This window comes from Selaginella moellendorffii, unplaced genomic scaffold, assembly GCF_000143415.4.
Source record: "Selaginella moellendorffii unplaced genomic scaffold, v1.0 SELMOscaffold_46, whole genome shotgun sequence".
Classification (NCBI taxonomy): Eukaryota; Viridiplantae; Streptophyta; class Lycopodiopsida; order Selaginellales; family Selaginellaceae; genus Selaginella; species Selaginella moellendorffii.
The window spans coordinates 319,710-332,155 of NW_003314307.1; the positions used below are offsets into that span (position 1 = coordinate 319,710).

Genomic DNA, 12,446 nt, shown 5'->3' on the forward strand with positions numbered 1-12,446 from the left:
ATTTGCTGGTTGACTCTCCAAACGTTTGTTTAATCGTAAAAGTGTTGTTTCGTTGAGAGTTCCCATAAGTTCAAAGTACAATTGCAACCAAACAACAAAAAGGCGCGTAGAAATAGACAGTCGAATTTTCGACTGACTTTTCAATACAAGATAAGCGTTGATTCTCGACGCCGTTGGATGGATGCACCGGTGACCGTTGGATCGGCAGGAGGCGTGGGAAATAAATTCCACCATTCAAATGTTTTTAGGCGTGGAGGGTTTTAGTATCATGGGCCAGATGTGTTGCTGCTTCCAGGTGCCCCAGTCGAGGGTAGCGATCAAGGAGCGATGGGGCAAATTCGACGAGGTCCTGGATCCCGGATGCCACTGCGTCCCTTGGATCTTTGGCAGCAACATCACTGGATCTCTCAATCTCAGGATCCAGCAGCTGGATGTGCGCTGCGAGACCAAGACCAAGGTTAGGGTTCTTGGCTTCTGGGCTTCTCTGGGCTGAATTTTGGGGGGGTTTCTTGCCTGCCAGGACAATGTCTTTGTGACGGTCGTAGCATCGGTCCAGTATGCGGTGGTCCAGGCCGACGCCATGGATGCTTACTACAAGCTCTCTAATCCGCGGGAGCAAATCCAAGCTTATGTCTTTGATGGTTTGTATTTTATTTTTTGCGTTTGACTTTGCTCGTTTCAAATCGTTTCCTTGCAGTCGTCCGCGCTTGCGTGCCAAAGATGATTCTGGACGATGTTTTTGAGCAGAAGAATGAAGTTGCCAAATCTGTCGAGGACGAGCTCGAAAAGGTACTGAGCCTCTTCTTCTTCGCTTTGGTCTTGTTAGATGCGCTTCTTCGAAGTTGATCTCTCTTAGAGGTCCTTTCTTTTCTTGTTATATGATTTTCACTCCTTCCTTTCGATCGTGGCAGGCAATGGCCGCATACGGATATCGCATCGTCCAGACCTTGATTGTCGACGTTGAGCCGGACAAAACTGTTCGAAATGCCATGAACGAGATCAACGCAGGTTCTATTCTTATCAACTATTCCTATGCATTTGTTTATGTTTTCTTCCGGACTTTGTCCGCGCGTTACTTTGGGGATCCCGTTAACACTGTTTGCTCTTTTGTTTTGTGGCAGCTGCGAGGCTGAGAGTGGCGGCCAACGAGAAGGCCGAGGCCGAGAAGATCCTCCAGGTGAAGCGGGCCGAGGCGGAGGCCGAGTCCAAGTATCTGTCCGGCGTGGGAGTGGCGAGGCAGCGCCAGGCGATTGTGGACGGCCTCCGCGAGAGCGTCTTGGCCTTCTCGCACAACGTTCCAGGGACGAGCGCCAAGGACGTTATGGACATGGTGCTCTTGACGCAGTACTTCGACACCATGAAGGAGATTGGTGCCACCTCCAAATCGTCCACCGTCTTCCTGCCGCATGGACCCGGTGCCGTGCGGGACGTTGCCGAGCAGATCCGCAACGGGATGCTGCAGGCCGAGGCCTTCACGCAGTGACCAGTCACAGATTGCCACAGATTGCCACAGGGTTGCCACCTTTTGTAAATAATACAAGCTCTCGATCAATACGTTTATACGATCTTGAAACGAAGCTGATCTTGCATGGTTGTTTATACGACAAGGTTGAAGAGTGGTACTCTTGATGATCTTTCTCTTTCAAGCGTGAACACTTGGTGAATAAGTTCATGCTTTTCATGAGGTGAACACATTACATGTTTAGCTCTTCTGAAAACTGATGCAAAGCAATGCTCAACTGCCTTGAATGATCATGACTAGGGGATGGAATGGACGATCCCATCACTTTGTGCAACACTTATCATCCAAACTTTTGAGGTACCTAAAGCTGCTGTGTTTCTTACGCTTATGGTATAGTTGAAAGCTAAATGATGCTGAAAGCACTTCCCAGTAAATTGCCCCACCTTCAACATTGGCATTTTGCAAGTAATTTTTAAATCAGAAAGGAAAAAAAAAAGCAAAAAAGAAAAAGAAAAAGAATGTACCGTCGTTGAACTTGAAAAACATATTCCTCCTCATCTTCCACACAGATTCCCCTTGATTTTGACTCACCAAGATTCTGCCCTAAAACAGAGGTCCCCTAAACTTTAGGGCACACGCGAAAGTTAAATAGCGGCAAACGCGTGAGAGGGGCCCGAGCAAACGTCACAGCGTGGGAAGGCATTCCGGGCAGTCAAGAAAGGCCCCTTCCTCTCCTCAAATCCCACCTCTCGAATCGATTTCCATTTGGATTTGGATTCTAGCGAGCGCAGCCCATCTTTTTGTCGAGCCCTGCAAGGAAAAAAATCAGAAAAAATAAGAGAGAAGAAAAATATCAGCTTCCATGGTCGGTGAAAACCACCGCCAGGAACTCCAAAGTGGAACAACCTCTCACGCCGATCATCCATCGATTCCACTGGAAATTCCCCCCTTCTTCTTCTTCTTCTTCTCTTCGCCGCGGCCATGGTGGTTCCTCTGTGCGTCCTCCTCCACATTTGCATCGCCGTCAATCCACCAGGTAAAAAATTCGATCGATCGAGCGAGGGAGAACGCGATTGATTTCTTCTTCTTTCCCAGGCAGCAGCACTCCCGGGAGTGGGCTTGATCAAATCGGTGTGAACTATGGCCGAGTCTCGGACAACATCCCCTCCCCAAACCAGACGGTGGAGCTGCTCAAATCCATGAACGTCCGCCTCGTCAAGCTCTTCGATGCCAATCCCCAAGTCCTCACTGCCCTCTCCAACAGCTCCATTCGCGTCACGATCATGGTGCCAAACGAGATCATCGGCGCCGTGGCCTCCTCTCAATCCAGTGCCGACGACTGGATTGCCCAGAGCGTCCTGCCCTACTACCCCAGCACCCAGATCATCGTCATCGTCGTCGGCAACGAGATCTTCTCCTATCCAGCCCTCGCCCAGACGTGGCAGCAGCTCATGCCCGCGATCGAGAACCTCCACCGCTCGCTCCAGAGCCACAACCTCGACGATCGCATCAAGATCACTACCTCGGTCGCGGGGGACGTGCTGGCGGCGTCCTACCCCCCATCCGTGGGGAGATTTCGCCCGGACATCCGCGACACCGTGCTCAAGCCCTTGTTAGGGTTCTTGCGGACAACGCGGGCGCCATTCTACATCAATCTCTACCCCTATTTCGCGTGGGCGGGCAATCCGGTCAACATCTCCCTGGGCTACGCGCTCTTCGATCCCGCCGCCACGGTCGTTCGCGATGGCAAGCTCAGGTACACGAATCTGCTCGACGCCATGACGGACGCGACCTTCTCGGCGATGGAGGATCTAGGGTTTGACGATGTGGAGCTCGGGATCAGCGAGACGGGGTGGCCGAATGCCGGCGATGAGAACGAGAGGGGCGCTACGCGATCGAACGCCGCGACCTACAATCGCCGGCTAGTGAGGAAGGTGGTCGAGGGGAGAGGGACACCAAAGAGGCCTAACAGCGCCATAGAGACTTTCATCTTCGCACTCTACAACGAGAATCTCAAGCCCGGGCCTGGCATCGAGCGGCATTGGGGGCTGCTCTACCCGGATGGGCGGCCGGTTTACAGCATCGATCTCACGGGCAGGCTCTCGGATTCGCAGTACGAGGCGGTGCCAGAGCCCATGTCGGTTGCGGTCGTGAATTCTTCCTCGTCTTCTTCTTCGTGGTGCGTCGCCAGGCCGGATGCTGATACGAGCTCTCTCCAGAGAGAGTTGGACAGGATTTGCAGCCAGAATCCCAGTGACTGCGCTGCGATCCAGGACGGGCAGTCGTGCTTCTATCCCAACACGATCATCGCGCACGCCTCCTACGCTTTTAATCGTCGCTGGATCCGAGAGAATCAGTGCTCTTTCTCGAGCACGGCGGCTCTAACGAAGATCAATCCAAGTAAGCTTTTGGAGTTTCTTTGCTCGTTTTTGGAGTTTCGAGCTTACGATTTGGATTGACTGACAGGCTATGGATCTTGCATCTTCCCCTCGTCGAATTGATATTGATTTGACAACACGTATAGCTACAATACGCTACGAATTCGCCTGTACACACCGACAAAAAGCATCGATCGATCGCCATCGTTTTCGTCGTGCTGCTGCGTTTTTTCCAAGCCACGCAGCTCCGCCGCCGCCATTTGGAGAGGAAAAAAAAAGGAAAAGGATCTCCTTTTGGTGATTTCGCGTGCGTGCGTGTGTGTGTGTGAGTGTTGCGTTGTGGGTGCGTAGGAAAGAAAAATCGCAAATGGAGGTTCTATGCGTACAATTAAAGAACTTCCGGTCTTTCCAAAAGTCTTGGATCACATCAAATGGAAGAAACTTCTAAATTCTTTTTCTTCATTGGATGTTCACTAATATACAGTGGAGAATGCTCCCTGGTATATTGTCTCTTTCTCGTTAAACGAACCTCTGTGAGATCTAAAAGGTGTTCTATCGAGTCCCAGTGATTCTATGCTGAATCGCACGAGCTGATGCTGCTGCTGCTGCTTTGATTGAGATGATCACACACTGCTGCTGGCTGTGTGGAAAAAACTTGGTGAGGACGAAAAGGAAGAAAAAAAATTTCTTCCCTGCTTCGAGCTATCAAGCGAGCGAGCGCGTCACGCATTGCCGCCGCCGCCGTCGAAAAACGTTGACAAGCGCATTGGTTTCTTGTTGTCGTCGCTGTAAGATGACTCCGAGCCCGAGCTCTCGGACATAGCTTTCCTCCTCTTTTTCCTCTCCTTCTTGACTTTCCGCTTGTCCTTCTTTGCCTCTGAAGTGTCGTCGCTGCTGCTCGCCGAGGAGCTCGCTCCATCCTCCTCGGCAGCGTCTAGATCGCTCTTCCGTCGCTTCTTTTCTGATTTCTGAGCATTTCCAGCAGTAAGAAACTGAAGCAAAGCGAGGAGAGAAATGAATGAAAGTATTACCTTTCGCTTGGGCTTCTTCTTGTCCTTGTCCTTGTCCTTGTCTTTGTCTTTGTCTTTCTTCCCTATGCAACAAGGAACGAGATGGGAGAAAAGAATGAGAGGAAAACTTAAGAGTTGGAGCGAAAGCTTATACTGACCTTTCTTAAATCTGGTGTCTCGCTTATCAACATGGTTCCGTCCCCGTGAGAGCTTGGCAGCGCGCTCGGCGTCAAGTTGAGCTCTGTACTCTCTCATCATTCTGGCTTCACCGTCTTCAAGCTCGTTTTGCTTCCTTGCTTCTTCCTAGGATCAAGTTATTTGCGTATCTCAGGACAAAGCTCGCCGGCATATAAAGGTGGAGGAAAGAACTTTTTTTTTCTTTTTGCAAAGTCTAGAGGAGAGTGAACCTTTTGTTTCCGCTTGAATTCCTCCCAAGTGATGGTGTGAGAAGTTTGCAAACTTGCCAAACGCGCAGCATGCCACTCTGGTGAATGAAATGATCCATCCATCTGTGACGAGATTTGTTAGCACCCATTCTTCCACGAAAAACTTGAAAAACTAAAATCCCGAAAGAAACTAGCGACCAAGAACATGAAACAAACGAAGAATCTAATAAGAGAATGCGAGAAAAAAATGGTGTATGGAAGAACACCTACCAGTCCGTCGTCGAGATCATCCGCTACACTGCCGGTGTGGGAAGACATCTTTGCCCGTTGCATTGCCTTGTAAGCCTGATTCTTCCCCATCGTTTGGATTGGATCTCGGCTATCTATCTCTATCCCAATCTCGCGTAATCCTGACCAAAAACCCTATGCGCAACGAGCAATCCGGCATCCATCGCAGCACTGCTCCTCCTTCCGACGCCATTTGCTGAGCGAATCCACATACCTCTGCTGCGAATCCTCCTCCTCCATGGCCATTGCGCGGCGGATTGTACCGGTTGCTGCCTAGATTTGGCGGCGCCGCGCACGCTCGCTGCGTGGAGCGCCAAGCAACCGACTCGAAGGCCGCGATGGCGATGGAATGCGCTGGAAATTCCCCCGATGGAATGGAGAATGCACGAAACCAAATGGATGGATTCCGTCCCAGAAAAACAAAATAAGAAATGGATGGATTGGATATTAGGGCTCCTCCGGCTTTCTAGGGTTTAGGGGTTTGCGAGAGGGCGAGAATGAGGAAGAAAGTGGACAGCCGGATCAGGACGCTGATCGAGAATGGCGTCAAGTCGCGGCATCGATCGCTGTTTGTCGTCGTTGGGGACAAGAACAGGGATCAGGTCTGCAAGATTTCGGTAGCGATTGCGAGATTTTCTGAGGTTTCTCTTGGATCAGGTTGTGAACTTACACTACATGCTCTCCAAGGCTGTTGTCAAATCTCGGCCGTCGGTGCTATGGTGTTACAAGAAGGATTTGTTCCTCAGCAGGTACTGCATTCCTCCGAGATTTTGTTCCCTACCAATTTCTTTTCTAGCCACAAGAAGAAGCGAATGAAGCAGATAAAAAAGATGATGAAGAGGGGATTGCTGGACGCGGAGAAAGACGATCCTTTCTCGCTCTTTGTGGCAAGCACCAGCATTCGGTACTGCTACTACGCCGAAACTGAGAAGATCTTGGGAAACACGTTTGGGATGTGTGTCCTTCAGGTTAGCGCGCGCTACGCTTTTCCTTACTCACAGTTCTTACGAGGATGTTTTTCCAGGACTTTGAAGCATTGACTCCCAACTTACTCGCACGAACTATAGAGACTGTGGAGGGTGGGGGAATTATACTGCTGCTGCTAAGCTCTTTGTCATCTTTGACTAGCCTGTACACTATGATGATGGTAAAATCTTTTATTTCTTATCCAATTGTGGCATCCATGCTTTTCGATTGTATTTCAGGACGTTCATTCTCGTTTCCGGACCGAGTCGCATGAAGATGTGGTCGCCCGCTTCAATGAGCGCTTTATTTTGTCCCTTGCGTCTTGCAAAGCTTGCATTTTTATGGATGACGAGCTTAACATCTTACAAGTATCTTCCCATGTCCGCTCAATAAGTTCTCTGCCTGTTTTGGAGGTACATTGCTAGCTGTCACAATGATCAGCCTCTCAGCGTGTGTCTCTACAGGGCGAAGAAGGTCTTACCGAGTCAGAAAAGGATTTGAAGGAGCTCAAAGACTCGCTGGTCGACACACAACCTGCAGGGCCGTTAGTGAGCAAATGCAAAACGTTAGACCAGGTGAGCACATTGTTCTTATTTCGATCTCGCTAGCCTAACGAACTGTTCCAGGGAAAAGCCGTCGTAACTTTCCTAGATGCTATTTCTGAGAAAACTCTCAGAAGTACCGTAGCCTTAACCGCTTCTCGTGGAAGAGGAAAATCTGCAGCTCTTGGTTTAGCTATTGCTGGTGCAGTAGCTTTTGGGTAAGCGTGTTATGGTTTGTCGTACGTTTCTGTTTTGACTTCGTGTCATTTTATCTTGAAGGTATTCAAACATTTTTGTCACAGCTCCAAGCCCAGAGAACTTGAAGACCTTGTTTGAGTTTGTATGCAAAGGCTTTGATGCACTTGAGTACAAGGTTTGCTGGTTGGCATTGTTCTTGTGTTTGTCTTCAACACTGGGATTTTTTCCCTCTCTCTCAGGAACACATAGATTATGATCTCGTGCAAAGTACCAATCCAGCATTCAACAAAGCTGTGGTCCGTGTAAACATCTTTCGTCAACATCGACAAACCATACAAGTACATCCTTACTCGTTATTTCTCTTGCTAACCAAGCTATCCCTTTTGCAGTACATCCAACCTCAAGATCATGCAAAGCTTGCACAGGCTGAGTTACTTATTATCGACGAGGCCGCAGCGATACCGCTTCCCATGGTAAAAGCACTGCTAGGGCCATACTTAGTGTTCATGTGCTCTACAGTTAACGGGTACGTTGTAAATGTCCTGTTAGATGACTTATCCTGATTATATCTGATGCAGATATGAAGGGACTGGCCGTTCCTTGTCACTAAAATTAATCCAGCAGCTCCGTAGTCAAGGAAAGAGTGAATCTGCTCCTTCAGGTGAACTAGTACTTTCTTCTCTGCGAAAGCATACAGTTTTTTACGTGAACCTTTACAGGTAGAGTTTTCCGCGAGGTTGAGCTGGCCGAGCCCATCAGGTATGGAGCTGGCGATCCTATTGAAGGGTGGCTGCACGAGCTTCTTTGTCTGAATGCTGCCGATCATATTCCAAGTATCGAAGGAAGGTAGGATCAAAACTGCTAGAAACAGTAAGTGCCATAATTGAATTTTTCTTATACAGGTTGCCGCCTCCTAGTGAATGCCGGCTTTTCTATGTCAACCGGGATACTTTGTTTTCCTATCATAAAGCGAGCGAGCTCTTTTTGCAAGTAAGCTATCATGTTCTAAAGAAGTAGTCTAATCTTTTTGTAACAGAGAATGATGGCCCTATACGTGGCTTCGCACTACAAAAACACACCAAATGACTTGCAGCTCTTGTCTGATGCGCCTGCACATCATCTGTTCGTTCTTCTTGGTAACGCTTCCGTGATTTGTACAAAGCTCACACTTGTTGCAGGGCCTGTTGATGAGACACAAAACACATTTCCTGATATTTTGTGCGTTATTCAGGTAAGCACTGTTGTATATTGTAATTTTTTTCTAACCATCACTGCGACTCAAGGTTTGCTTAGAAGGAAAAATATCGAGAAAATCCGCTTTGAAAAGCCTAAGCGATGGCTCGTCTCCTTCGGGAGATCAAATACCCTGGAAAGTTTCTCAACAGTTTCAAGACTCGGAGTTCCCGAGCCTGTCTGGTGCTAGGATTGTCCGAATTGCAGTCCATCCAAACTTGATAAAGGTAACTCTATTTTCTCATTTTGGCGCTTAAAAATTGGATGGTACTTAGGCCGGCTATGGTTCTGCGGCTGTCAACCTTCTAGTCCGGTAAAGATTAATTGAAGAAAATTAATGTCGATTTGTCTGATATGGATTGCAGGTATTACGAGGGCCAGTTTACCGATTTGGAAGAAGAGGACGATGAAGATGATGTGGTTCATAAACACCCTGTGAAAGTTGCTGAAGCTGCTGCTGAGGTTTGAGTTTCATAGTTTTGGAATATCGACGGACAGTTTTCTCTTCAGATCTCGCTTTTGGAGGAACAAATCAAACCAAGAGCAAATCTTCCGCCGTTGTTAGTTGGTCTACATGAAAGAAACGCGGAAAAAGTCCATTATGTGGGTGTATCATATGGCCTCACACAACAACTGCACAATTTCTGGAAAAAGCTCAAATTTGTGCCTGTTTATGTCTCGCAAATTCCGGTGAGCTTTTGAAGCACTGTCTGTCTGCCAACTGAACCTTTATACTGCAGAGTGCCATAACCGGAGAACATAGCTGTGTGGTCTTAAGGCCAACAGAAATTGGCGAAGTGGATACCGCAACGGCAGAGCAAGGAAGCTGGGTTAGACCTTTCAATGAAGGTAGTATTTTACTGTACAGACCTTTCACGATACTAGCATGTTTTGCAGATTTCTCCCGGAGGTTTATATCGCTGTTGGGCTCAACCTTTCGATCGTTCAGTCCTGGACTCGCTCTAAGGTACGTTTCCAGCAAATAACTGCGTGTTATCTGACTTCTCACCTTACTAGCGTCTTGAAACCTCAAATTGATTTCGATGAAGAATCTCAGGAGACAATATCGACCGAAGGCATCTTGGGAGGCAAAAATGCACTCCTAACACCCTATGACATGAAACGATTAGAGTCATATGCAAATAATCTCGCTGACTACCATCTGGTACGTGTGTTTGTTATCTCTTCCTGTTGTGGTGTTGTTAAGTTTCCCTGCAGATAATCGATTTAGTTCCAACGATTTCTCGACTGTATTTTATGAGAACCATACCCGTAACTTTATCTGCTTGTCAAGCTGCCATATTGCTATGCATTGGTCTCCAGCAACACGATATAAGTTTTGTGGAGGTTTGTTCTTCCTTTCTTTTGAACCCGAGGCTGTCTCTAAGCCATGGAGAATTTTGTTTGCCAGAGTGCATTGGATCTTCCTCGCAATCAGGTCTTGGCTTTGTTTAATAAGAGTGTGCGAAAGTTGCACGGCCAGCTACACAAAGCCGCTGCAAAAGAGATCGAGGAGACACTACCTCGGTTAAGAGAGGTAGTCGTGAGGTATTACCAAAAGTTTCTTTACTAACGTTGTTATTTACAAAGGTGGTGATGAATCCCCACGCAGTGTCGGTGGACGAAGATCTAGAGGAAGCAGCAGCCAAAGTCAAGGTTTGGTTCTCTCTAGTAATCCTGTCTTCTGTTTTTGACGAGTGGAGTGTTACAGGCTGACCAAAAGGAGAAAGTGAGCTCGATGCTGAATCCTGAATCTCTCCAACACTTTGCAATCGGTGGGAACGATGTTGATTTCGAGGCAGCGCTGGGTGGAAAAGTTCCAAAGAGTGGCCTTGTGAGCGTCAAGAGCAGCGAGAACAAGGGCGAAGCGAAGAAAAGGCCGCCTCAAAACAAGCAGCTAAAGAACAAGTCGTCCAAGAAGTCGAGGCAGTGATTGCAAGTTGAACACAAATCAAGGGAAAGTTCATGACGGAAATCCTGTTGGGAGCAAAAGTCAGCAGCACGAGGATACACAAAGAAGGAAACGGGCTAACAGTACCGCTGCCTAGACACACGACGAGCTCATCACTTCAGATAGACATCTGAAAGCTAAGCGTATATTTGGTACTTCGCTTGTGACTTTCCCAGGTTTCCAGTACCCGTGTCGCCAGCCAGATTGACTGTGAGCAGGCATTATTAGCGCAAGCCGTCATGCAACCGGTACGTTCCCTGAGAAGAGACTCCAGCAAATTCTCATATCTCATAGAACTTTTTGAAGGCGTTGCGAGAGGTGCTCTTCAAATACGGATATGCCAGTCAAGTTTGAGGACAGAAGGAGCTGTCCTCGGAATCTGCAGATAGTAATATGCTGATCTTCTTGCAACCTGTCAGATCAAGCCTCCTTAGCAAAGGAAGCTTTGCAACACCATCGTATCACATCCAAATTTTCCAATTCACATAATTTCAGATCTCTCAACGTTGTCTATGTTTCGATCCATTCTGGTAGCTGCCCAACATCACACCGCCTTATTCGCAGGGAACGCATGCATGGCAGCTAGATCTAGAGAGACATCTGGAAGATGTTCATATTCCTCAAGCGATATTTTTTCAAGTCGTAGGAACCTGCCTCTCCCTTTGGAATTGCCAAAACTTGATTCGGCTGCCAACCATGGCGGTCCTCAACATCGGTAGCTGTCACTCCTTGAAGGACCTCTCCACCTCGTTCTTTCCAAAGCTAGAGAAAGTTTCTCTGATCTTACTGCAACGGAGTAACGATATCGGACTGAAAAGTGTTATTTGGGATGCTTACCCTTATCGCCTTGTCACCATGGGAAACGTTTCTTCTGTTAAAGAAGGAAGCTCCTCAAGGTGATACGTACCTAAATTCTCCATGTGACCTTAAACTCACTTTCCCCAAACCCTCCCACTTCCACAACCTCAGAAATCTGCTCCAGTCCCGTCCCACAGTGTCAATCTTTCAAGGTTGGTCAACCGTTGAAGATCGTGTTATGTAACCAGTTAATTTCCACTCCTTCAAATGCGAGAGTTTGCTTATACTTGTAGGTAGCTCCACGGCCAGCGTTGTCTCAATAATCAACACCTCCAACTTTGTGAAGGCCTGAAACATTCCATCGAGATGCTTGTCCTTGTGGACCATCAAGCTTCCGATTTGAGCATTTCTTATGTTTGAAAAGTTGATGATGCAGCATCGTGGCATTGCTGAATTGTTCAGCCCATTAAGGTATCCCAGCTTGGTGAGTTTGAGCAATGCATCGACAGGGAAATGCTCTAGCTTGTGACAACCTGTCAAGTCCAGATTTGGTCAGCTTTCCGAGTGGACCTGGAATGCTTTCGAGTGATTCATCCCAGGACGAATCCAGGGTCTCTAAATTCTTGAATGCTATGTGGCCAGTGAATTTAAGGCAAAGTACCTTGAAGCTTTTGAAAAGAGAGAGGCTTGGCAATGCAGTGAGAGCGGGATTTTGATCCAGGGGCAGGCAAGTGGTGTTGGAGACTCTGATCCTGTTCTTCTGTAGAAAGATGTCTTTAGAAATGCTACATAAGAACAGAGAAATCTTGCTGTAATTACTCATTAAGGCGTCCCCGCATCTCTCTGCCACCACCCAGCCTTGAAATAACACTTGGGGCCTGCATCATGAATCCTGTACCTCTTACACCGTGCACCTGAATAAGAATAATCTTCTTCAGTGATAAGTGCGTGATTCTTGAGCCTTTCTAGAACATTCACCGCCTCTGCTGTGTTTTTCCAACATTTGAATAGATCCCAAAATCCAATTCGCCAGTCTTCTGCATACGCAGGAAGGAAGAGAAAGTGCTGCTGGATGCCAAGAGGTAACAATGCATCGTACCCCATTTTGAGTCGCTGCAGTACCTCGTGTTCCTCATCAAGAGTTGTTAATCGCTGAGTTCGCTTTGAACATAGTCCCAATCTTGTGTGGCTGCCATTCTTCTGCCAATTACCTTTAAGACCAGTGAAAGGCCCC

The 12,446-nt window shown here is 47.8% G+C and overlaps 4 protein-coding genes and 2 long non-coding RNA genes across 7 annotated transcripts; 3 read left to right on the forward strand and 3 right to left on the reverse strand.

Annotated features, from left to right (window-relative positions):
* The first annotated feature begins 253 nt into the window (after positions 1-253).
* LOC9656971 (hypersensitive-induced response protein 1) lies at positions 254-1,577 on the forward strand. Its single transcript, XM_002980751.2, has 5 exons — positions 254-457; positions 521-641; positions 698-789; positions 912-1,008; positions 1,122-1,577. Exons 1-5 carry the CDS (start codon positions 269-271, stop codon positions 1,481-1,483), a joined length of 861 nt encoding a protein of 286 aa, XP_002980797.1. The 5' UTR covers positions 254-268; the 3' UTR covers positions 1,484-1,577.
* An 83-nt stretch (positions 1,578-1,660) lies between these two features.
* Positions 1,661-2,074, reverse strand: LOC112350171. The gene is made up of 2 exons (XR_002993674.1): positions 1,987-2,074; positions 1,661-1,905 (listed from the first exon to the last, which is right to left on the reverse strand). It is a non-coding gene; the product is annotated as an uncharacterized LOC112350171 (long non-coding RNA).
* A 320-nt stretch (positions 2,075-2,394) lies between these two features.
* On the forward strand, positions 2,395-4,254 carry LOC9656972 (probable glucan endo-1,3-beta-glucosidase A6). The gene is made up of 3 exons (XM_002980752.2): positions 2,395-2,498; positions 2,558-3,862; positions 3,929-4,254. Exons 1-3 carry the CDS (start codon positions 2,444-2,446, stop codon positions 3,961-3,963), a joined length of 1,395 nt encoding a protein of 464 aa, XP_002980798.1. The 5' UTR covers positions 2,395-2,443; the 3' UTR covers positions 3,964-4,254.
* Positions 4,255-4,272: 18 nt separating this feature from the next.
* Positions 4,273-5,934, reverse strand: LOC9656973 (protein pxr-1). Its single transcript, XM_024685916.1, has 5 exons — positions 5,507-5,934; positions 5,258-5,359; positions 5,009-5,153; positions 4,872-4,933; positions 4,273-4,808 (listed from the first exon to the last, which is right to left on the reverse strand). The coding sequence occupies exons 1-5, from the start codon at positions 5,594-5,596 to the stop codon at positions 4,563-4,565; spliced, it is 645 nt and encodes a 214-aa protein (XP_024541684.1). The 5' UTR covers positions 5,597-5,934; the 3' UTR covers positions 4,273-4,562.
* Positions 5,935-5,988: 54 nt separating this feature from the next.
* LOC9657309 (RNA cytidine acetyltransferase 1) lies at positions 5,989-10,912 on the forward strand. Its single transcript, XM_024685910.1, has 27 exons — positions 5,989-6,126; positions 6,182-6,273; positions 6,321-6,492; positions 6,549-6,671; positions 6,730-6,903; positions 6,955-7,065; positions 7,117-7,250; positions 7,312-7,405; positions 7,470-7,568; positions 7,620-7,756; positions 7,809-7,891; positions 7,950-8,076; positions 8,133-8,220; positions 8,267-8,366; positions 8,409-8,461; positions 8,514-8,690; positions 8,739-8,776; positions 8,829-8,925; positions 8,974-9,153; positions 9,204-9,312; positions 9,361-9,430; positions 9,481-9,628; positions 9,682-9,810; positions 9,875-10,000; positions 10,054-10,119; positions 10,175-10,662; positions 10,721-10,912. The coding sequence occupies exons 1-26, from the start codon at positions 6,022-6,024 to the stop codon at positions 10,394-10,396; spliced, it is 3,054 nt and encodes a 1,017-aa protein (XP_024541678.1). The 5' UTR covers positions 5,989-6,021; the 3' UTR covers positions 10,397-10,662; positions 10,721-10,912.
* Positions 10,913-11,003: 91 nt separating this feature from the next.
* LOC112350172 lies at positions 11,004-12,353 on the reverse strand. Of its 2 annotated transcripts, XR_002993676.1 has the most exons (4): positions 12,312-12,353; positions 12,032-12,249; positions 11,874-11,972; positions 11,023-11,745 (listed from the first exon to the last, which is right to left on the reverse strand). It is a non-coding gene; the product is annotated as an uncharacterized LOC112350172 (long non-coding RNA). The 2 variants fall into 2 exon arrangements; XR_002993675.1 differs by having other exon boundaries at positions 11,004-11,972.
* Positions 12,354-12,446: the final 93 nt, after the last annotated feature.